This window comes from Hemicordylus capensis, chromosome 1 (genome assembly GCF_027244095.1).
Source record: "Hemicordylus capensis ecotype Gifberg chromosome 1, rHemCap1.1.pri, whole genome shotgun sequence".
Lineage (NCBI taxonomy): Eukaryota > Metazoa > Chordata > Lepidosauria > Squamata > Cordylidae > Hemicordylus > Hemicordylus capensis.
This window is the reverse complement of record NC_069657.1, coordinates 152,478,707-152,503,923: the sequence shown is the minus strand read 5'-3', so window position 1 is coordinate 152,503,923 and position 25,217 is coordinate 152,478,707. Positions and strand designations below refer to the sequence as shown.

General features: G+C 48.7%; 1 protein-coding gene across 3 annotated transcripts in view; it reads right to left on the bottom strand.

Moving 5' to 3' along the window:
* The window catches only part of IGFBP2 (insulin like growth factor binding protein 2), a 116,210-nt gene that overhangs the window by 13,789 nt on the left and 77,204 nt on the right, over positions 1-25,217 (bottom strand). Inside the window, exons 1-3 of one of the 3 annotated variants that reach the window (XM_053261433.1) lie at positions 6,887-7,221; positions 4,522-4,695; positions 456-643 (exon numbers count right to left, since the gene is read on the bottom strand). In XM_053261433.1, coding sequence (XP_053117408.1) covers positions 456-643; positions 4,522-4,695; positions 6,887-7,127 — 603 coding nt within the window. In that variant the 5' untranslated portion in view covers positions 7,128-7,221. Of the gene's footprint in view, positions 1-455; positions 644-4,521; positions 4,696-6,886; positions 7,222-25,217 lie in introns of those variants that run through there. The other 2 variants (XM_053261425.1, XM_053261443.1) reach the window with 2 other exon arrangements.

Sequence of the window (25,217 nt, the reverse complement as noted above, 5' to 3'; positions counted from 1 at the left end):
ATTTATTTTTCTTTGTAAAGCACTTTGAGAACTTTGGTAGAAGGTCAGTATATAAATATTCATAGTAGTAGGAAGTCCTCCAGCATCCCACAATGCACTGCACCAGGAGCATAGTGCATTGGGGGATTCCTCCACTGACAGGCACTCTTGCTGCCCAGCTTTGTACATGCTCAGGCTGCTGGCAGCCCAAGCGTGCACACGACCGGGGAGCAGCATAGAAGCGTACCTTCTACCTCCGTAATAGCCTGGGTTAAAAAAAACCTCATCAGGTTACCTGGCAGGGAAGTGCCAGGATTGGGCTCGATCCCATCGCTCCACATGAGCAGCACTATTCAGGTCAGAACAGCCCCATCGTATGTTGAACAGAACACACAGATCTGTATATGCATACAACGTATGAGTGCTGAACTCAACACGTGACTAGGATTATTGTTGACATCCTTTTACCAACTCACCCTGAGAGTTGGTGGCCGTAGCTCAGTGTGGTGCGGGAGCTTGGGAAGCTTGCCCATCTGTTTTTGCCGTTCAATCTCCTTCTCACGGATGACAGCCATCTCCTTGCCATTTTTCACGGGCTTGATCCTTCCACTCACCAACACACCGCCACCATCGAGATGGTTTTCTTCGGGAGGTTCCTCGGTATCTAGACAGACAAGAGAAAGGTAAGGGTGGGGGAAGGACCAATCAGTTGGGTCAAATAATGTGCAAACACAGCCAATTTGCCCAGATGCTTACAAGGTGAACAGTTCCCATAGACAACTATGAAGGTTATGAACTCCAGCTGAACTACATGTCAGTGGCATACCAGCTATGCAAGATTTGAAACCTCTCCATGTAGAATGGCCAAGAGAAGGGGGTGCTTCTCTTTTGGGGAGAGCACAGCTTGAGTTACACACACATGCACACACACACACTCCATACAAATGTTGTAGTCTTTGAATGCTTGGTTGCACAACTGTCAAAATATTTAATGCATTAATTTTAATCAGAACCCACACATGTCTGAACCAGAGGAGACAATTTGGCTAAGCACACAGAACATCATGTCCCATTTGTACTATGAGGAGAAAGAAAATTATCTCCAAAAAAGCTAAATGTCTGGCTTTCGAGCAGCACACTGTTCTTTGTTTATCTTTTCCCTTTCCCTTTCTCTTTTTCCTACCAGCAGCTCAGATATAGTGGGGCAAGTTCATTCTTGACCCATCACCCTCAGGCTTTCATGAGGCATCAAAGCAGAATCTGGGCTTTACAAGGCCAATTGGGCAAGGGGGGTGGATGTAAGGAGAGCAGGTAATTGCCCTCAAGGGCTCAAAGATGCAGAAAAGCCAATAAGTAAATAAAACACATAAAAGGAGAAAGCAACCAGCTAAGACATCAAGCCAAGAAACAGATTTAAAAAACCACACACAAACACAAATGTAACAAAGCAGACTCTGTATTGTTTATAAACAAGTTCATTATCTCAGTTATCATGATGTAACTGAAACCAAAATATAAAAGTTCTTCTTTTAAAAGGACATAGCTTGCAAACACACACACAACCTGCTCTTGCTACAAGAGCTGTTTAGCGTCAGGTTCCAACACACACGAACATAACTAGACCTGGCATAAGCTCACCTATCAGAACTCAGGAAACACCCAGAAGGGGATCAGGGTAGGTCATTAATTAAGGTCAGGGCTATCCCAGAACAACTCACCAATTTTAGCCTACTTCCCAGAGGGAAGAAAACTTGTGAAATTTGCACAGCTCTGTGTGTGTCTGTGTCCCCCTCTAATAACAGTTACAGTTTGATACAAACCAAATTCAGAGTACATGGGAAGGGGTCCTAGAGCAGGGATTCTCAACGTTGGGTCCCCAGATGTTATTGGATTTCAACTCCCATAATCCCCCAGCCCCAGTGGCCTATGGCTGGGGATTATGGGAGTTGAAATCCAATAACATCTGGGGACCCAACATTGAGAATCCCTGTCCTAGAGGACCCCAGAGGGTTCTTGTTTGTGTTTTGGGGGCTAATTTATTATGCTGTTTCAAGATGGAGGTCACTCAAAGTATAGACAACGTCCTTTTGTAACTCTGTAGGATACAAACCAAATTCATAGCACGTGGAGGGGATTTTCTAGGTAGAAGTCAGCATCACTGTTCCCTTGAAGGTGCATGGCTGCACACGCACACACACACACCTTCCACGCCCCCAGATGCAGCGATCTTTAAGAGCCTTTAAGTTCACTTGCTGCCGCTGGCGACTACCCCCTGGCCCTCCCGGAAAGTGCATGTGGCTGCTGCTCCCCCACCCCCGCCGCCTTTCCCTATTGCCTCAGACACCAGGGGTCCTTGCCTGGATGGCCTAGTTCCCAGTTGTCTCTCTTCCTACTCCCTCCACCTCTGCTCTTCCCCACATGCTGCACGGGCTTTGGGGAAGGGAACTGTCGCCACTGCCACTAAGGAAACACAACCAAGGAGAAAGGAAGGGAGGGGAGGGGAGAGAGACAGGGCAAGCAGGGAGAGAGAGAGCAAGGAAGGAAACAATGACTGGATGGGGGTGGGGGAGGAAGAAGGAAGGGGGGTGCATCTGGCAGCAAGTGGGGGGAGGGCTGGCTGTGAGCTGAGAGGCTTATCACCTCGCCCTTGGCTGTGCTGGAAATGAGGCTGAGAAAAGCCGAGTCTTCCTCCTCCTGTGCTGCTGGTGAGCCTCAAGATCAAATGAAAGCAACATCCTTCAGCTGCATGTCGGCAACTCTCAGTCACAAAACAACTGGCTCATCCCCTTCTGCTAAGAATAGCGTTTAACTATTTGTGCATCATGTGTGTCAAATAGGAACGTAGGAAGCTACCATATACTGAGTCAGACCATAGGTCCATCTAGCTCAGTATTGTCAGACTGGCAGTGGCTTCTCCAAGGTTGCTGGCAGGAATCTCTCAGCCCTGTCTTGGAGATGCCAGGGAGGGGATTTGGAACCTTCTGCTCTTCCCAGAGCGCCCTCAGTGGAGGAATTAGCCTGCCTTGTGCTGCAAATGCACAAGAAGAAAGAAAATGCTGAGGCATCCTTGTTTCGCGGTTTAGCCACGTTCACGCCAGGATTTTTTTTTCTCCAAGAGAGAAACCATACAGACTGCCTGATACTGCTCCCCTGCCTTTGGGGCCTCTGCTGTCTGCTGCAAGTGCAATACACATCAGGCCTCATCCCATGATGGCTTCTTTAAAGGCCAGTGAGGAGGGATTCTGTGGTTTAATAAGGTCTTCCTTTCACAGTGTCTTCTCTTGCATCTCTGCCCCTTAAAAAAATGAATGGCCCATTCACAGGCCATTGAGATCCACAGCATTGATTTTGATGGATCTGGATGTCATCCAGAACATGACACCTAGAGTGGTAATTACTAATTAAGCAAGAAACCTACAGTCCAGGCTTTTAGGGCATTCTTTCCTCTCAGATGCAATCTTATGTACCTATTGTGCAGAATTAATTTCAATGGGGCTTAAGTCTAAGGGGTTGATTTTCAAATGGCGGCGGGGGGGCTTATGCAGGTCACTCTATGCTGATTAACTACTTGACATCTTTTTTTGTTTTTTGGCCCTGTCCTACTCAGGAGTAGTAAGAGTGGATTTTTGCCTACATTCCAGTACATGCTTATGACTGGGCATTCCCATCTGCTTTTGTGATCGTGAGAGATCAGGAGGTGGGAAGTGTATGGAGTAAATAACACAGAGCACAAGGATACGTGCCGGCCACGATTAAAATCACACTTCTGTAACGGTTAAGCCTTTCCTAAATAATTGCTTTGAATTATTTAACCAAGACCCAAAAGGTGTTTCAAAATCCCTCCTTTGCTATTGAGGTTGGTATGCAGGGTTTACCTGGAGCCAGGCCTTCTTGGTAATAGGGCCGGAACTCCATGTTCAGGCCATAAGAAGCTGCCTTATACTGAGTCAGACCATTGGTCCATCTCCTCAGTACTGTCCGCACAGATTGGCAACTGTTTCTCAAAGGTTACAGGAAGAGTCTCTCTCAGCCCTATCTTGGAGATACCAAGGAAGGAACTTGGAACCTTCTGCCACCACTCTGGTTGCAGTTGGGCACCAGGGACGTGCTAGGCCTGTCTCCCCGACCATCTGGCAGGAGCGCTTGCACCTTGTGGCCTGGCTGGGAGGGTTTGGAGACACAGACGGCGGGCCTGTACCTTGGGAGAGCCATGCCGGGCATTGGCACTGCGACCCTGGCAAGAGTCCACAGCACTCAGGACACAGCACCGCCGCCACCTGCCGCATGGCCACCAGTGCCCAGTGCGCCACACGTGCCTCAGGGAAGCAGCTTCCAGACGGGGCGGCTGTGCAGGAGCAACCCAGAGAGACAGCAGCCAGCAGCAGCACCAACAGCGGTAGGGCCATGGGGCGGTTGGAACAAAGCAACATTCTGCTCAAAACCCAGCACCCGCCCCACATACATTCCACCGCCCTCTCAGTGCCCCCAGTCTGGCCCTGCTTGCAAGATATAGGGAAGGGAGAAAGGCCAGCCAGAAGGTACCTTCCTGTCGTACGGCTCCCCCCGCAGCATCTTGGGGGCCATCCAGAAGGCTGACCCCACCAGGGAGAGCTTCCTCTCGGAGTCCTTGGTGCACAGTTCCGCCACTTCCTTGGCCAGGCCAAAGTCCGTCACCAGGGCCTCCCGTCCCCTGGGGGTCACTTGGATGAGGCAGTTCTGAAATAAAGGCCGAGACTGATTTTGCTGGGGTGGGCCCTTTTTGCCCCTTCTGCCCCAGCCTTTAAAAAAAAAGCGAAAAAGAGAAAAAAGGATGAACATGGGAGCCCTGTCTCCTAACCACTGTGGATCTGTGTAGAGCAGGATAGAGCTACTGAGGCAGAAGCATGAGAAGACACTCTGTGTATGTCCAGAGGCACTCTTGTTCCACATCAAGCTCTCTCTCTTTTTATCCTTCACATAATCCCTTTGATGGCTTTTGGCAGCACACTGAAGGTAGTCCAGACTAGATAAGGGCTGAACGTTTGTTCCAGAAGCAACTTTTTAAGGCATATAATAATGCACATGTGCTCACACTGCCTTGATACTACGGCCACAAACAAAGCTCATTCTGCTCACTGATTAAAAAAAATTATAGGAGGGAACACTGGTCAGCATGTTAAAGTGAAGCAAAAAGCAGGCTCAAAAAAAAAAAAAGCAGTAGTTCTACTTAGAACTACTCATTTGTAAACATTTTGGTTCTGTGACGAAATGTCTCACTCTGATGATTTTTTCAGCAGTCCATGTGAAAATTTTGATTATTTGTTTAAACTCCCCACATTTGCCCCAGTGATCTCATCACACAGCCTGGTGTGATCAGGTATGTAGTCTTACAACATCCTGACTGCTGCATGATCGTGATTGGGTGAGACTACCTATGATACCAATTCCGGAAGGAGGATGAAGGAGCCAATTCCGGAAGGAGGATGAAGGAGCAGGGGAAACCAATGACATCAAACATGATTTTTTTTTTTTTTAAGGTGAACATTCCCACAATCAGTGTATTTTTCAGACTAAGTTTCCACCTCATTGAAATGGCTAGTTCTGACTGACCCCCCCACCCCACCCGCCCCCAATCAACACAGGTGAATGTTCAGAGTTTCATCTACAACACATTCAATTTTGAGCATCTTAGACATAAAAGGGACCACTCAGCAATCTTGGGTATCTAGGACCTTCTGCAGCAGAAGACCATAGAATTTTGGCTTATAGCTGGTTGGATGTTGCTGCAATGTAAAAATGCCATTTTACAGGTCACTTCTATGAGCTTCTGTGCTGAGGCAGCAGTTCAAATTGGTTGCTGAGGTCTAATCTCATCCAGTCCTACGGCTGGTGCAGGAGTGGACACCAGTTTGGATGCCAAACTGACTGCCAGCTCTGCTGCAAGAAACCCCTCCCTCCCCCAGAAAAAAAACACATAAAACCCAAACTCCTCACCCACCTACTTTTGAAACCTCTGTGTTCCAATCCAGTTGCCCTTCTGGCCCATACGGACTATCAAGACTGTGACAAATGTATGCTGACCAAATGCAATAGCAATGGGTGGCATGAGTTCAGAGCACAGAGCTAGCCAGTCCTGCCCCGTTTTTCACAAACGGCATTAAAATTCAGCCCAAGTATCACAGCATCACTGGCCCTATTTAACCCCAGCACAGCATCCTGCCAGTGGCCATTGCTGGTGTCTACCTTTTTAGTCTGTGATCCCTTTGGGAGCAGGGAAACCATCTCATTATATAGGTGTGTAATGGAAAAAACAAACAAATAAAGGAACCCTTCTTTTCTGTATAAACTGCGTTGCAAACTTTTGTTGAAAAGAGGTATATCCGTAGTTGTAGCAGTTCTCTCGGGGATGGGATGGGATGGGATGGGATGGGGGCCACAGCTGGCTACAGCAACCAGACCAGGTGTGTTGATGTGCCCCAGCCCAGAATTCCAGCAGTAGGTTGCTGGAGCTTGGCAAAGAGCAGGCCGACTCTCTTCTGCTGATCAGACCATTACCTGCTGGAAAGCCAAGGCCTTAGGTTTTTCTATCTGACCAATTCAGAGGACTCCTACACGACCTTCCACAACAGCCTCAAGGTGGCTAACAATTAAAAATATAGCGACATGTAAAAACACTAATGACCACACACACACATTCTATACTACACAACCCCCTCAAACGACCACACAGAAAAAAATGGCAGATTAAAACTCACTATAAACTAGAAGCTGATAAACAAACACTGTCAAAAAAACCCCCAGCGAATCAGGCAATTAAACAGGAACATCATAAGGAGCTATTAAGAGGCCTGGATGAAAAGGGCAGACTGTATCTGGCACCCAAAAGGGAGCAAAGAAGGTGCTAAAGGAATATTTTTTACTAGCTGACCCGTGCGGCCGCCGCCGCCGCCTCCGCGGCCGGGCCCGGCCAGTCCCGCCGCCTCGCCTCCGCGGCCCGGCCAGTCCCGCCGCCTCGCTTCCGCGGCCGGGCCCAGCCAGGCCAGGCTACCTCTCTCTCTCCTCCCGCCCCCCGTCTCCAGCGGGGCAGAGTGCGGCCGCCGCCGCCAGAGGGCCTGGCCGGCCCCAGAGTGCCATGGCCAATGCCGCGGCCGGCCCCAGAGTGCCGCCATCAGTCCCGCCGCCTCGCCTCCGCGGCCGGGCCCGGCCCCGCCGCCTCGCTGGGCCCCGCCACCACGGCCTGGCCCGCCGTCATCGCTCTGGGCCCGCCGCCTCACCCCGCCTCACAGCCGGGGCCGCCGCCACCTTGCTGGGCCCACCGCCTCGCTGGGCTCCGCCGTCGCGGCCCTGGGCCCGCCGCCTTGCCTCCGCAGCCGCCCAGCAAGCGAATTCGCCTGGGTGTGCTGCCAGCCAATCAGGCGCCCCCTGCAGCCCAGCCAATCAGCTGGGCTGCCGGGACGCATTTCTCCTGGGCACACCCAGGAGAATTATATATATAGATTTTTAAAAAAAATTATTTTATTTTATTACATTTATATCCCGCTCTTCCTCCAAGGAGCCTAGAGCGGTGTACTACACATACTTAAGTTTCTCCTCACAACAACCCTGGGGAGGGAACTCTGTAAATTGGGCACCAGGGCTGAAGAGGCCATCTCCCCCATAGCCATCCAACTATCCTCCAAAAGGTAGGGGCACCCAGAGAAAGGCCTCTGAAGAAAATAATCAGGCAGGTTCATGTGACAGGAGACAGTCTTTTTTGCACATACTATTACTCCTTTTTGTGCCTGAAGTGGGCGCTGAACATCCATGTCCTGGATAGATTGCCTGGTTAAGTCAGCAACAACAAACATTTGCATAGTGCTTTCAAGTGTTTTTTCAAGGGCTTTACATTTATTATAAGAATTAAAACACGGCACCCCCACCCACCCCCGCTTAAGTGTTATTATTCCATCTTTCCATGTTGTAGATGGGGACTGAGACTTGCCCAAGACTATCTAGGAGTTCATGGCAGAGGTGAGATACTAACGGAGGACTTCTTGATTTGTAGCTCAGTCTCCTAGATAACTTTAGTAGAGAATGCTTTCCCAGCCAGCCCCAGGACAATTGAAAAATCCACGACTCATCTTGCTGCCACAATCCAAAGGACCAGACCATCAGTTATCATGGCTGTCTTCAGCAGCTTTTATCAGAGGCTATATTCTCACTAGTACAGGACTAGTGAGACCACAGGATTAGGAGAACTATCTCTTCAGGGGGCTACAAGCAGCACCCCTCCACATGATTTGGCACTGCAGGCTTGCAGTCTCCATCTTGGCTAACTGGACTCATGGGACTGCGAGCCCTCCACATGCCCATATTTGGCAAACTTGCAGTTAGTCGCTTAGCACAAGCAGCATGGGGCAATTTTACATGTGACTGAAAAGTACCCCCATGTCCCTCTCTGTTTTGCAATACAGAGAAGGGTGCTGGCTGAGTATGACACGAGTTAAGGAGAAGCACTATTTTTCAAAATAGTCAAACTCCTCTTGTTGGTACAAAGAATTAGTCTTACTAATCACCTCAAAAGGAGCTCAGATAAGGCTATATCACTCCCCTGCCCCCACTATCGCAGCATTACTGGACTGAAGGGACCAGGGAAGAGGTTCATTAGTGTGAAAAGCATTCCAGTTTCCACAACTGGAAAGTCTTCCTGACCCACGAGATAAGCTTTGAGCATGCCCATTTACTCTATCCCATGCAGGTTTTTCAAACCATTTCACTCAATTGTCCTTCAAGATTTCACACACCTGTGACTGAATCACACACCATGTACAGTATTCTTTTGTTGACCATGGATGTCATTCTCTACAGTCAGGAGGCGTGACCCGTGTTTGGCCCCAAGGCATGTTTTTGCCTACTTTAACCCTAAGCCCCACTCAATGGTGTGCTCCTTCTTCAGACTCAGCATCTTCACGTGCTTTGGCTCTGGCAATTCCATCTACCATGCCATTGCTGCAGCTTTGCTTCCAGCTCCTGGTCTGGACCGATCTCTGGAGTGCCCCTAGATCTTCCCTGGCAGCAGCCACTTTCCTGGTTCCCTATCTGGCAGTGGAATGCTTGCCTTTCCCTTTCCCTGTCCTTCTGCTTGGCCCCCTGGGAACAAGGACCCCAGCATTTGCCTTCCGGCAAGGATAACAGATACCCCAACAGAATTGGAAGAAGGTACTATTAATAATCTCTCCCTCTCTCCCCCCTCCCTCCTAAATCTGAACTCTGCACTCTCTCTCTCTGGCAAGCCTTAAGCTGATTTAATCGCAATTCGGACCTTTAAGCTTGCCTTTTATCAATTGCCTTACAATTTTTCATTTCCTGTACCCAATAACCCTTAAATAAATCCAGTTGCACCATATTCCTATCTCAAGCCTTTATTTCCAGACCAAAGCTTTGCGCAAATTGACACTGTAATGAACTATTCACTCCAGTCGTGCTAATTCCCCACACAAGCCCAAAAGTTGTCTTGGGATGTTCCACCAGCATTCCAGAATACTTCCATTAACAATAGTCTGGGACTATAAGGGGAAACAAAACCACCTGTTGTTAACAACAGGTATGGCACATGCTTTGCATGCAGACAGTTCAAGGTGGGGCTGGAAAGATCCCTATCTGAAAACCTGGAGGCTGCTCTGTCATTGTAGACAATACTGAGCTAGACCAAAGGTCTGGCTTTGGATAAGGCCATTTCCTATGCTCCTTAGTTCCCAATGCGTCAACATCCTATGCAAAAGCTGGAGAACTGGAGTCGAAGGCTGGTCAGAGAGTCTGGAGAGCATTCCAGAGGAGTGCTGCAATATTAACCCCCTCCCGTTCCCTGACATTATCTTCCACCGTTGTCCGGTCTTTTCAGCATAACTGTGTGAGTAGAAAAGAGATTGCTAAATGGGAGAATGAACAGTATGTTCTGACGGGTGGTTGCTTAGCAAGTTCCTCTTATAGTCCCAGACTGCTGCTGGCACAGGGATGATCCAAATGGGCACCCAGTGGCCTCCTTTGGCTGCAGTCTTCCCCAGGAAGTGCTTTCAAGGCCTTCAAAGCACACGGAAACAGTGGCTTGACAATCGCTCTTCAGCACGAGCAACTTCAGTTTCAGCAGCATGCCCTACTTGCCCATTTTGCTCTCTTTCCAGCACTGAAGGTACATACTGGGGGATGGAACAATGCACTCATTCTTTCCCATCCTTCCCCTGGACTGGGGTGATGCGCTTCCCCATTAATTCAATATATAATCTATAACAGTGTTTCTAAACGTTTTGGGAGTCGTGGACTGGTACATTCTTTGTGTGCAGTATCCCGGACCAGCAGTTAGTAAAGGGATTGCCCCCCTCACCCTCAACCCCACCCCCAGGCACCCCCCAAACAATTTTGAGCTTGTGGGGGCCATCGCCAGGAGTTCTCTGGAGCTCATTTCTAGGCAGGGAGCCCTCGCGGCTGGGATAACGCTCATTTTGAGGATGCAAAATGAGTGTTATCCCAGCAGAGAAGGCTGCCTGCCTAGAAATGAGCTCCAGAGAGCTCCTGGAGGTGGCGGTCTCCATTGGCTTGAAATTGTGTTTCGTGTGTGTGTGTGTGTGTGTGTGTGTGTGTGTGAATTCCTCATGGACCAGCATGGATCAGCCCTCAACTCCTCATGGACTGGCACTGATCTATAATCCACACCACAACCTGATGAGCTATGGCTTTGTTGTGGCAGCATTTCCTTTTGCAGTGTCTGTTCTAGCCAAGTATGGAGGACATATTAAAGCCAACAATATTCCTATGTTTCATAGTGATTCTCAGGTATTGCCATATCAGGGGGATGGGGCCATAACTCAGTGCTAGAACATCTGCTTTGCATGCAGAAAGCCCCAGCTTCAGTCCCTGATGGCATCTCCAGGTAGGGCTTGGAAAGACTCCTGCCTGAAACCTTGGAGAGCTGCTGCCAGTCATAGCAGGCAATATGAAGCTAGATAGTCCAATGGTCTGACTCAGTATAAGGCAGCTTCCAATGTTCACAGCCCCATAAATGAGGACGATGGCTGGTGGGGAGGAAATTACACCTGTCAGTTATTACACTTCCCCTCCTGGATTCTAATCCAGGTGAGTAGCATGGCTCCCTTTTTAAAAACATAGTTTATTGGCATTTAGACTTAGAAACTGTTTTTAAACATCAGGATTTAATCCTAAGACATGTGAAACAATCATAAACGAGTACCATTTGGGCATGAGCAGACTGTCTTTCCCTCACAGCTATAGTTTTGTTTCACATGAAAACATTGCTACACAGAAGGCACCTCCATGACATATCTGGAATGTCATGACATATCTGGAATGTCATGTTAAGGTGAAGCCTGTACAGAATATGATGTGTGACATTAACACATGTGGCTTTCCCCACACTGTCTGTGTGACGGACACACACAGAAGCTGTGGCTAACCAAGACTTCTGAGCATGTGCATACACAACTGAAACTCTGTGAGTGCATGTGTGTGGGCACTTGCACACACATACATGCAAATTTTACAATGTGTGAAGTGACCATATCTAAGCACAACCCACTTCTTTAGGTCTGGGATTGGGGAGATGAATTTCACAGCCAGAGGACAGGACTTCTCTGTCACACACATATCCAAGTTGAGAGGAGATGGCCTCCCACACAGATCCCATGCTGAGTGGAAACTGGGATAAATCTCTTGGGATAAAACACATTAACTCTCTCTTGGGATAAAACACATTTATCCCTTGGATAATCTCTTGGGATAAAACACATTTCTTGGGATAAAATCTCTTGGGATAAAACACATTATCTCATCTCTTGGGATAAAACACCTCTTGGGATAAAACACATCTCTTGGGATAAAACACATTAACAGCTATTCACTTCCATTAAGGTTCAGGACAGAGATTCTGTGATACAGTTTGACCCTGGGACCTCTTAACCAAGTATTTTAGAATAGACTTTGGGAAGAACACCATGCCAGATAGCCAGAAGTCTGATTTTCCAGTAAAGAAGAAGAAAAATACGAGAGGAAAAAATGCCACAAGTTCCCCCCTCCACCCCAATAAAACAAAAGGACAGAACACAAAAAGGTCAGAAAAGAGCCCCACCCTGCCCTTTAGGGCTGCCTGCCTGTCCATCTTTGATTTTGTCCATTTTACTTTCTTAGCCACACCGGCTACAATTGCATGCAGTTAAATATTATTAGCTTTGAAACCACATTGCATTTTTCCACTGCCTATTTTCCAGACAGAGATTCTGCCCAGGGAGTCATGTCCTTGCTTCTACTCCCCCCGCTGCCATCTTATTTTGCTTTTTCTCAGTCTGCCTTTCCTCCCCACCTTTATTAAAGATCATACGCAACTATTGCTATGCAGTTCTAATCCAGATCAAACAGTGTCCACCCAGTTACAGGACTCTCCACTTATTCCACATGAAGCCCAAGAGACAGTTACTTATGCCAGACTGAAAAGAAAAAAGAAAAAGAAAGATAACCACTTGTCATCATAACAAACAATATAACTGATAAAGTTAGATAGTTTATATTTTGCTTTCCTTTATTCATGTTGTCACAGTAAAATGAACTCTGCTCTCTAGTGCAAAATTTGCCATACTGAGAGTGTCAGTTTTCATATATTCTTGCAACTTGGAAACATATGGGCAGCAAGCCTCAACAAATTTTCTTTGGCTCTAGGAATTAACTCAAAAACTTAGGAACCAGACTATCTTTGGCTCCATGTTGGGGAAAACAAAGTCATTGCTCACCCCCAGCAATGCCCTCTGCTCCATGGAGCAGCGGACTGCCTCTCTTGCTTGACCCTCCTCCTTTTGGTCACACTCAGGCAGGCAATCTGGCTCAGGCAGGCAATGGACTAATGCAACCAGTAGGAGGAGGAGCAAGCAAGCAAGCAAGCAAAGTCAGTTGCTCCTTCCCCACTGGTTGAATTGACCCATTGTGTGTTTGAGCCAAATGGATACAACCAAGAGGAAGAACAAGCAAACTAGGCAGGGGTGAGTTGCTCCCATCTGGCTTAGGCAGGCGATGGACCAATGCAACCAGGAAGAGGAGGGAGGAAGCAAGGCGGACAGGTTGCTCCCTCCTCTTCTTAGTCATTTCTTTTCATCACCTAGCTCAGGCACCATGGCGAGATAGCACCTGGGAATGATTGAGCCCCTAGTGGTAAAGACTCAGAAACTAGAAAGGATCTCTCCAAACTTCAGGAAACTAGATAAAGGGGGTCAAAATCAGGGGTGGAGTTGTAATTGTGCACACAGGTTTCAAGAACCCATGTGCAGCTGCCAGTGGGGCCACTACGTGGTGCCCCTTCCCTCTGCTGCAGGCACTCAGAGGCACCCAACCCCTGGGCAGTGGCTTCAATGACGGAGCAGCCTGTGGTAGGCTGACCTTCCCCTGCACATGTGTGACGGCCCGCTGAGTGGCCAGCACAGCACTTGGTTGCCTTTCCAACCACTCAAATGGCTGCCATGCATGCACGGTGGCCAGCTGAACAGCAAGGGCAAGGCAGCCTACCCTGGGCTGCTCTGTTAGGGAAGCTGCTGTCTCACACTCAGCAAATAAGAAGCGGCACCGCTGGGTTGCCCGGGCGGGGGGTAGGGGGACAGACTGAACAAGGGCTGCCACTGTGCTCCAGTGGTCCCTCTAACTGGGATTCCCAGAGGTTGTTCACATCTGGGGATTCTGGGAGTTGTAGTCAAAAACATCTGGGAATCCCAGTTAGAGGGAACAGTGCTGTGCTCCTTATGCCACGGGTCAAGAGCCACCACTACAGGGCTTGCAAGGCTTTCCAGCATGTGGCATGATCTTGGCACATGCTGAAATATTCGCAAGACCAGTCATCATGCCGAAAGAATCGGCTCATCGTTGCTTTACTGTGTAAGAATGGTTACAGGCCTCTCTCCCTCCCACCGACAGCTCAGACCCCAGCAGCGTATATGTGAAGTTGGGATTTTTTTACCCCAATATGCATCACTTTACACTTGCCAACATTGAACAGCATTTGCCATTTTGTTGCCCACTCCCCAAGTTTGGAGAGATCCTTTTGGAGCTCCTTACAGTTCACCCTATTTTGGCATCATCTGCAAATCTGGCCACCTCACTGCTTACCACAACTTCTGCATCATTTATGCATAATTCCCCCCACCCTCAAATGTGCAGAATTTATTACTGTAGCATGCTAAAGAGGCACATGTACATAAGCTGGAAATGCTATACAGTCCAGGGTCCAGCACAACACATTCCTTTCTGAGCTTCTTTTTTCACTCTCCTACCTGCATTCAATGTAGTAAAACCCATTAAATCTGCAGTTGGCACAGAGAAGTATCTGTTGTCACATACTGTAAGTGCAAAGAAAGGCACAAACATCATCAGCATCAAGAGGAAGTCTTGTATTGAAAGAAAAATGGCCATTCTGAAGCAAGCTGTATCTGTCAAATGCTGTATGGAAGCAACGTTTATTTCTCTTTCTATTAAAAATTTATTCCCCGGGTTTTTCCAAACACTTCAAAGCAGCTTACTATATACAAAACAAAAATTAAAAACTGAACACACACACCAAACCGAGAGAACCTACCTTAGGCAATAGATTGTCATAAGATCTTGAAGCAATGCCTCATTTACACTCTGGCGTTTCAGATAGCTTATAACTGGGAGGTATCATTCAGTGATTAATCATGTGCAGACCTGCTAAACTGGAGAACTCAAAAGTTTAAGTTACCCCAGACCCACATCTTGATCCCAGCAATTCAAAACGTGACTTCAGGAGCATTCCTCAACTCTCAGCTACTAGGCAAAGGATGAGCAACAAGCATGAGAGATCCTCCTTGGCCTGCCTCTTACATGTATCAGGAATCCTGAAACTTTATCCTAAGTCAAGAGACCCAGAAGGTTAATGAGAAAGGAAAGAAGAGAGAAGATGTTGGCTTCTATGGTTATCACAGAATGCATGCAAATTACAAGGAAATGCAAGGAGACAGACTGTAGAGACCCACAAAACATTTCAGGTCCATCAGGGAAGCACACATAAAAACAAAAGTGCTGAGATACTATCCAGTCAGTACTTATCTGTTAGTTCAAACCTGCACACAGTGCCCCACCTCTTGTTCCAATGTAATATGCAAAAAACATATCTGATGTTGCAGGAAGGAGCCTGTTGCCTGCTGAGTCTTTTTAAAGCAATTTTGGCCAGGGTGTGTGTGCAATGGGCTAGGCAGCACATTCACTGCAGACCATACAGCCTAATCATGAAGTTAAAACATACCTATACATAGTTGGAAGCCACCTAATGGCGCAGTGGGGAAATGACTTGACTAGCAAGCCAGAGGTTGCTGGTTCAAATCCCCACTAGTATGTTTCCCAGACTATGGGAAACACCTATATTGAGCAGCAGTGATATAGGGAGATGCTGAAAGGCATCGCATACTGTGCGGGAGATGGCAATGGTAAACCCCTCCTGTATTCTACCAAAGATAACCACAGAGCTAGTTATATTTTGCAAAAAAAACCCCAACACCCCCCACAGATCAATCACCAGAGTTAAATGTCTGTACATGAGATATGTTAATAGTTAAATGTTATAATTGCTTCCACGAAGAGGAATATTTTCATCACACTCAAAACTTAAGTACTGCATTGATTTATGTTGGGTTTTCTGGAGGTGTGTGCAAAAGCTTTGACTAGGGGAGCCCAATTCCTCTATTTACTATGATAAGAAAAGGCACCACTGTCCTAATTACCTGATCCACTGCTCTCAATGTCACTGACTTACTCTTCCAATATCACAGTAGGGCTATGCAGAGGAGTTATCACAGCCCCTTTGGCAGTCAGTGGCTTGCTGCTCTGATGTCACAGAGAGCCTTGATAAGGTTGATATCATACCATTTGCTGTTATATTAGGCTCATTTTTTGCCTGTTTTATTCCCTCATCATATAATATATTCTGTCTGGCTCCAACTTCCACTCACATTTCCCACAAATACCATTTGCTCCTTGCTAAACAATTTGTGGTTAAACTACATTTGGTTTTTGAACCCGAGAAATTAGAATCAGATTTCAGCTGGATCAAGACTCTGTCAGTGCTTACAGTAAAATCCTTATCCTAAACAGGCATCAGAGCAAACACAAGAAACTACAGGTTGCTTACCTGTAACTTTGGTTCTTCTAGTGGCAAGGGCTAGAGGGCTTCTGTTTAATCAGTTTTAAGCTGTTTTGGACTTGGGTTGAAGTTGTTGTAATGTGTTTGGGTTCATCTGGAGATGGGGGGACAGGGGGTGCCTTAGTTGACTATGAGGCAGCTATCCTGGTGGTGGTGGGGAATAGAAGAAGTAATGTCGGCAGGTCAGCAGGCCGTTCCAGGGGAAGGGTAACAAGAAACTTAATAGCTGTCTCCCCTTCCGGCTGTCCTGCCAGCTCTTTGACCTTGGGGAGCACTGCCAACAACCCACATAGCCTTACTCTGCTCCTCTGTAATGCCGGATTGGACCAAAATAAATCTGAACTCATCCATGATTTGATCATGGATGAAGGGCCGAGCTGGTATGTATTACTGAGACTTGGTTGGGGGAGGGTCCAGTTTGGTCCCAGCTTCTTCCTCCAGGATATTCTGTAGAGGAGCAGGTGAGGGGATATGGGTGGGGAGGTGGAGAGGCTGTGGTTTATAAGGATAACATCTCCCTTACAAGGGTCCCTGTTAGGCTATCGGACCATATTGAATGTGTGTACTTGTGTTTGGGGACCAGGGATAGATTGGGACTTCTGTTGGTGTACTGATCGCCTCACTGCCCAGCGGAATCCCTTACTGAGCTCACAGACTTGGTCGTGGAACTCGCGTTGGAGTATCCCAGACTCTTGGTGCTGTTCATTTTGGGACCAAGCTGTCCAGGGTAGCTCAGGAGTTCATAGCGGCCATGACAACTATGGGCCTATCCCAAGTGGTCTCTGGACCAATGCATACTGCGGGTCACACGCTTGATTTGGTCTTTTACTCTGATCAGGGTGGTGTTCGGTGGGTGGGGACTCTTGTGATTTCCCCATTGTCATGGACAGACCATCATCTGGTTAAGGCTGGACTTACAACCACTTCCCACCTCTGCAGGGGTGAGGGGCCCATTAGAATGGTCTGCCCAAAGAGGTTATTAGAACCAGTAAGATCCCAAGAAGCCTTGGAGGGATTTAATGTTGGCTTTGCCAGCGATCCTGTTGATGCCCTGGTTGAGAATTGGAACAATTTGCTCACCAGCGCAGTAGACATGATTGCTCCCAAGTATCCCCTCCGACCCGCTTCAAAATTGGCTCCTTGGTATACAGAAGATCTATGGGGGCTGAAGCAGCAAGGTAGGCGACTGGAGTGTAAGTGGAGAAAAACTCGACTCGAATCAGACAGATTGCGACATAGAGCACATCTAAAGATCTATGCTTAGGCAATACATGCGGCAAAGAAGCGGTTCTTTTCTGCCCATATTGCCTCTGTGAGTCCATGTCCAGCAGAGTTGTTTAGGGTTGTGAGGAGACTAGTATCTGCTCCCCCTCCCTCGAACCAGAATTTGGAGTCATCAGTTACCCGCTGTGATGTGTTTAAAGAGTTTTTTGCAGATAAAATCTCTTGGATTCGGGCCGACCTAGATGAAGACTACACAATTAATTTGATGTCTGAACTGGAGGTGCCCACCAACTCCTCTTATGTGATTCAACTGGATCAGTTTCAGTTTGTGACTCCTGAGGATGTGGACAAGCTACCTGGAGTGGTGAGACCTAGCACTTGTTTACCCTTCCCCAACATGGCTTGTTCTATCTAGCAGGGAGGCTGTTGTAGGAGGCCTGGTAGAAATCATAAATGCTTCTCTGAGTGAGGGCAGGATGCCTTCTTGTCTTAAAGAGACAATTATTAGACCTCTTCTAAAGAAGCTTCCATTAGATCCCTCAGAGTTAAGCAATTATAGGCCTGTTTCCAACCTCCCATGGCTGGGAAACGTAATTGAGAGGGTGGTGGCCTCTCAGCTCCAGTTAGTCTTGGAGAAACTGATTATCTAGACCCATTTCAAACTGGTTTTTGGGCAGCCTATGGAGTGGAGACGGCCTTGGTCAGCCTGGTGGATGATCTCCAATTGGGAATTGACAGAGGAAGTGTGACTCTGTTGGTCCTTTTGGATCTATCGGCGGCTTTCAATACTATCGACCATAGTATCCTTCTGGAACGTCTGAGGGGGTTGGGGGCTGGGAAGCACTGTTTTACAGTGCTTCCGTTCCTACCTTTCAGATATATTCCAGATGGTGTCAATTGGAGACTGTTGCTCTTCAAAATCTGAGCTTAAGTATGGTGTCCCTCAAGGCTCCGTACTTTCTCCAATGCTTTTTAACATCTACATGAAACCGCTGGGAGAGATCATCAGGGGATTTGGAGCTGGGTGTTACCAGTATGCTGATGACACCCAGATCTACTTCTCCATGTCAACTTCTTCAGGAGCTGGCATATCCTCCCTAAATGCCTGCCTGGAAGCGGTAATGGGCTGGATGAGGGAGAATAAACTGAAGCTGGATCGAGATAAGACGGAGGTACTTATTGTGTGGGGTTAGAACTCTAAAGACGATTTTAATCTATCTGTTCTAAATGGGGTCACACTTCCCCAAAAGGAACAGGTTAGCAGTCTGGGACTACTTCTGGATTCACACCTCTCCCAGGTTTCTCAGGTTGAGGCAGTGGCCAGGGGTGCTTTCTATCAGCTGGCTTTCTATTCAGGTGTGCTTTCTATCAGCTGGCCAGCTGCACCTGTTTCTCGAGATCAATGACTTCAAAACAGTGGTACATTTGTTGGTAACCTCCAGACTTGACTTCTGTAATGCGCTCTACGTGGGGCTGCCTTTGTACGTAGTCCGGAAACTTCAGTTGGTTCAGAATGCGGCAGCCAGGTTGGTCTCTGGGTCATCTCGGAGAGACCACATTACACCTCTGCTGATGGAGCTACACTGGCTGCCAATAGGTTTCAGGATAAAATACAAAGTGCTAGTTATAACTTACAAAGCCCTAAAAGGCTTAGGCTCTGGGTATCTAAGAGAGTGCCTTCTTCACTACGAGCCCCACCGCCCATTGAGGTCATCTGAGGAGGTCCATCTCTAGTTACTGCCACCTCGTTTGGTGGCTACACAGAGATGAGCCTTCTCGTTTGCTGCCCCAAGATTGTGGAATGCGCTCCCTGCTGAGATACGATCCTCCCCATCTCTGGCAATTTTCAAAAAACACCTGAAAACCCATCTTTTTGCCCAAGCTTTCTCAGCTTTCTAAAAAATTTTAGGTTTTAATCTCTGGTTTATTTTTAAATTTTTAAATTGTTTTACCTTTTTTGTATGTTTTTAACCTTTTTAATGCTATTGTTAACCACCCCGAAACAAAAGTTTGGGGCGGTGTACAAATTTGATAAATAAATAAATAAATAAATAAATAAATAAATAAATAAATAAATAAAATAGTGGCCATCTGTTCTTTTACACAAATGAGCTATGTGCCTGCACAGAGGGGTGTGCACGGACCCAGCTGGGCCGGTTCGGTTAGAGTCCAGACCAGACTCAAACCAGACCAGCCAAGTCCAGTCCGGCCCCCATCGACCTCCCCACCCCCCACCCCCGGTCCAGGTCTGGACACGTTCACAATCCTCTCTAATAAAAGCCTTGGTGTCCGTCCGTGGACGGACACCAAGGCGTGTGTTCGTGCCTCCCTGGCCTGTTCTGCGCCTGCGCAAAGCGCAGGCGCAGAACAGGGCAAGGGAGACACGACGGCCGGCACCCGGTGGCCATCTGGGGCGGCCAGAAGCGGCCGCCCCGAAAAAGCAGGGTGAGCGGCGCCGGCGAACACTGGCCGCCGCCTTGCCCAGAGGACACCCGCGGCGACAAGGGAGAGGCCCCAGGGAGCGGAGGACCTGGCCAGAGCTGCGGGCCGCGGCGGGTGGCGGGCCCGCTGGAGCCGCGGGCCGCCGCGGCGGTGGGTGGCGGGCCCGCCGGAGCCCTGGGTGGCCGCCCCGGCCGGAGACACGGGCCGCGGTGGGTGGCGGGAGGGGGAATGGCGGCGGAGGCCCAGACCGCCGCAGGGAGACGGAGGCCGGGACCGGGGGCCGAGCGAAGGCCGAAGTAAACAGAAAAGCAAAAATACAGCCTCCGCCGCTGCCTCCGAAATCCCACCCTCCCTCCCTCCCAGCTTCCAAAACCACCTTACCCTGTCCCATTACAGTTGAACAAAGAAAGTCCTAAATTTAGGAGGGAGAGGGGAGCTCTCAAGCAGTGCTCCTCCCTCTTCAAAGGCTCTGCCCGAACTGGCGCTTGGGGCCGAAAGGACGCAAGAGGCGTCCTTTCAGTCCCAAGCCCCAGTTCGGGCAGAGCCTTTGCAGAGGGAGGAGCACTGCTTGAGAGCTCCTTTCTCCCTCCTCAATTTTGGACTTTCTTTGCTCAACTGTAATGGGACAGGGTAAGGTGGTTTTGGAAGCTGGGAGGGAGGGAGGGTGGGACTTCAGAGGCAGCGGCGGAGGCTGCATTTAAAAAACAAACAAACAGTAAAGGGGAGAGGAAAAGGCTAGCGCCCGTTATTATAACGGGCTTCAGAACACTAGTTTTAAAATAAATAAATAAATAATTTTTTTAAAAAAATTTTTTAAAAGTACCTTTAGCCCCTTAAGGGGGCATCCTGTATGCCACGGGGTGTGTGCGTGCGTGTGCGTGTGTGTCTGCGAGGATTACCCTTCCCCCTGCTGGCCTCTGAAGTCACCGCTGTGGCCCGGGAACCTCTGGACCGGTCCACACATCCCTACCCGTTTGAATCTAACAAGCTAAATTCTCCTGCTTTGGGCAGGAACCCCGCCTTCAGCTGCTATATGTGGCTCCTGATCTCCTCAGTCACAGAGTCTGGCTTCAGTAGACCTGTGGGGAAGACAGGAGGGTGTGTAAACGGACAGATGACCACTAGAAGAACCAAAGTTACAGGTAAGCAATCTGTAGTTCTTCGATGTGGTCTCTGTCTTTTACACAACTGGGCACATAACAAGCTAGCACCCAAGGAGGAGGGAAGAAACAGAAGCAATATATAACCATCCAGAAGTATTCATTTCAGAAAGAATTACATCAACTGAAAATGGACTGCAGGACACTCCTGCCAAATACAGCATCATTCAATTCCTTGACATCAATAGCATAATGATGGATAAATGAGTGGGGCGAAGCCCAAGTAGCTGCCTGGCAGATAGCGTCCAAGGGGACAGCACGATCAAAGGCAACAGAGGCTGCCATGGACCTAACTGAGTGCGCCTTAATGGTTGTAAGCAACTGCTTATGAGCCAATTGATAGCAAAGTTCAATTGTGGAGACTAATCCATCTAGACATGGATTAGGCAGAAACTTGGAGACCTTTATGTGGCCCATCATAGGGAACAAACAGGGAAGGAGTTTTCCCTCTACTCAGCAGATCTATGGACACAGAAGGATAATGCCCTCCTAACGTCCAAACGATGTAACCTGCGTTCCGTATCCAAGGAAGGTTCTGGAAAAACACAGGTAAAGTGAGTGGCAAAGAACAGTGAAACATAGAGACACCTTTAGGAAGGAATTGGACATCTGGCCTGAGCACAACCTTGTCCTTGTGAAACTGAAGGTATGGCAGATTAACCCAAAGGGCCTGCAATTCACTCACCCTCCTAGCGGAGGTGACTGCCACCAGAAAGGCAACCTTCCAGGTCAGGAGATGGGGGTCAATTGAAGCCAAAGGCTCAAAAGGGAAACCATAGCAAATCGGCCAAAACCACAGACAGGTCCTAGGCTGGAGACATAACAGAGTCATCTGGAAAAACGTGAGACAAAATTTTCAGGAAGCACTTAACTAACAGGTCGTTAAACCAAGAAACCTGGCTTGTTGGGAAATGCACCACAATGGCAGCCAAACAGACCTTAAGGGACTAAGGTTTTAGACCAGACTCTTTAAGGGAGAGCGATATGTACAGACATCCTGCACAGGGTGGTTAAATGCATTAAACCCATGCAGAGAAGCAAAGGAGCAGAAGCGAGTCCACTTATGACCATAGGATTTTCTTGTGGACTGCTTCCTGGCCGCAAGCAAAATGTCCCTGGGTCTCAGCGGGAAGTCGGTAGGACCTTCCAGGCCGTCACGTGCAGGGGCCGAACATCTGGGTGGAGCACCCATGCCCCCTCCCACGACAGCAGGTCCGGCAGGGCGGAAAGGCACATCCAAGCCACTATCAGCCACCTCAGGGCCAGAAACCAAGGCCTCCTGGGCCACCATGGGACTATCAGGATGGCCCTGGCCCAATCCACTCTCAGTTTGCGCAGCACCCTCAGAATGAGGGGGAACAGAGGAAACATGTACAGTAGAAGGCCAATCGTGTACAATAGAAGGAAACATGTACAGTAGAAGGCCAAGATAGGATGAAGGCATCGCCTAGAGAGCCCTCGTCCTCCCCTCCCCTGGAGCAATAGAGGGCACATTGAGCATTGTCCCAGGAAGCAAATATGTCCAGAGTTGGAACACCCCATTTTACAAATATGTCTCTGAGCACACCATGGTCCAAAGCCCACTCGTGGGAGACTGTCGTCATCCAGCTCAAGGTGTCCGCCTGGACATTCAGGGAACCCTGGATATAGACCACATGAGGTGACACCGCATGTGCCATGCACCAGTGCCAAAGATCCAGCAATAGGAACAGAAGGCTCCTCGAAGACGTGCCGCTTTGTCAATTGACGTAGGCTTTCGCCGTTGTATTCTCCATGTGGATTGTCACTGAGCAGCCCACAATCACGGGCAAGAACCCTTTGAGTGCACTGAATATGGCCAACACCACCAAATAGTTGATGTGCCGAGTCCTCTCCCTGGGGGACCAATGTCCGCTCAGGCAAAACCCATCCAAGTGCGCCCCCCAACTGAGCTCCGACGCATCGATCATAATCACCCATCGTGACTGAGGAGCCTGGAAAGGGGCATTGACGTTCAGACGGCAGATCTCGGCCCACCATGCCACAGACACCCTCATCCACCGAGGGGGCGTGCACTCCAAACGGGCCACGTCCCGAAGGGGATTGAATACATCCAAGAACCACCTTTAAATAATGCGCATCCAAAGGCGCACTTGAAGAAGCACATAAGTGGTGGCCACCATATGCGCCAACAAGCGCTGCACCGAGCGCATAGTCTGTGTGCCCCCATCTAGAAAAATAGCGGCCAGCCTCCTGAGAGTACGTATGTGGGCGTCCGGGAGGAAAACCTTCTCCAAGGCCGTATTGAAGATCAGCCCTATGAATTGTATCCTGTGGGTCAGTTCCAGCTGAGATTTCTTGAAATTGATCTGGAAACCCAGAACCTGCAGAGTATTCATGACTGTCTCGAGGGCGTCCAGGACTGCTCATCTGGTGCTTGCCAGGATGAGCCAATCATCCAAATATGGCATGACATACAACCTTCGTTCCTGCAGGAAAGCCACCAAGAGGGCCAGGCATTTTGTAAAATCCCTTGGCGCCATCGTGAGACTAAGTGGCAAGGCTTTGAATTGATAGGGGATCCCTCCTATCTGGAAGCACAGGAAGCATCGATGCTGAGGGCATATCGAGATGTGATAATACGTGTCCTTTAAGTCCAGGGAGGCCATCCACATGTCCTTTTCTAGGATGGCCAGTATGGTTGGTACCGACAGCATCGGGAAACGCCTGTACACCAGTTGCCTGTTCAGGGCCCTGAGGTCCAGTATATTATGCCGACCTCTGTTCAGTTTCAGCACGACAAAGTACCGGGAATAGAAACTGGGATTCTCCGGATTGCGACTCTTTCTATTGCATCTTTCGACAGGAGAGCAGAGACCTCCTGCTCCAACTACAGAGTACACGGAATAGTCATGACCCCGGACATGGGTGGTGTCCCACAGAATTCAAGGGTGTAGCCCAAACATATGATCATGAGGACCCACTGGTCCATGGTCACCTTGTCCCAGCCCACTGAAAATGGGGCCAGGCGAGTCCAAAAGTGCCCCGAGTCATTGTTTCTTTTGGAAAGTGTTCAGGCACTGTTTCTGAAAGGCCAGCTTACTAGGCTGGAGGCTCAACTTGTATCTGGACTGAAACTTGTTGCCCCCAAAGGAATGTTTGGACATTCAGACACATAGTAGGCCTGATAGTTGGTCACCCTTAAGTGGAGAGCCGAGGCAGAGTAAAGCCTCCTCCCGAAGGAGTCCAATTTTTTGCCCTCCTTGTCACCCAGTGCCGACTGGCTGTGATCCCTGGTCTTTTGCAGAGACACTTCTACAATAATAGAATTAGAGGTGGGATGATTCTTTAGAAAGGCCTATCTGTTGGTAGTGAAGGACTTTGTGCTGTCTCTTGTCTCAATGACAGTGGAGGACAGACTAGTGAGTCAGAGGGCTAGAGGGTCAAGACATTGGTCATCCTTTCTCTACTGCTCTGACACTATCCCTTTGATATGTAGATTGCTAATCTCAGGGACTTCCTTCTTCTCTTCCCTACCTTCTACCTTGCAACATGCAAGCTCCTCTCCCTGCACCATGTGTGCAGAGAAGCAGAAGCCATCTGCATCCAGCTAGCTAAATAGATTTCCTATCCACAATGGAGTTCTCTAATAAATACACTTTATATTGATTTGAAACTATGAACTGGCTCCAAGTTACTTTACTCTCAGCATACACACATGCCTAACTAAATTTCTGCTGTGTTGTGCCTCTGTGCACTCTGCTATAATGAGAAAGGGGTTCTCTTACCAGAGAGAATTCCCAACAGTATCATCCTGCAGTTGCACCCTATAAAAATTATCCAAATGCCAACTGAGCTGAGAAAGAGTCGCCAGCTTTTTCCAATGACCCTGCATGACCCCCAGTAATGCCAAGGTGTAAAGCAGACAGTACCTTGGCCTCCATGTCAATAAGGCTAAATGAGGGATCCAGTTCCCCTTTCTGCTGCGTACCGGGGCTCATGCCCAGTGCATACGCCATGCGGGCCACATACGCAGAGTACTGCTTATAATCTTCAGATGGAGAAACAGGCTTAGAGTCCAATTGTACGTCCAGAGGGGATGACCCCAGGGAAACAGCCTCCAATCCTGGGGACTAGGGTCACTCTCAGTTCGATTTGGGAGGCACTAGAGAATCTTGTGCCAAAGCCGTCGAGACCATAAGGGAGTCCTTGTTTCCCTCAATGTCCGGTACCGAGACCGGAGGCTCTGGCGGTAGCACCTGAGCAAGCAGCGA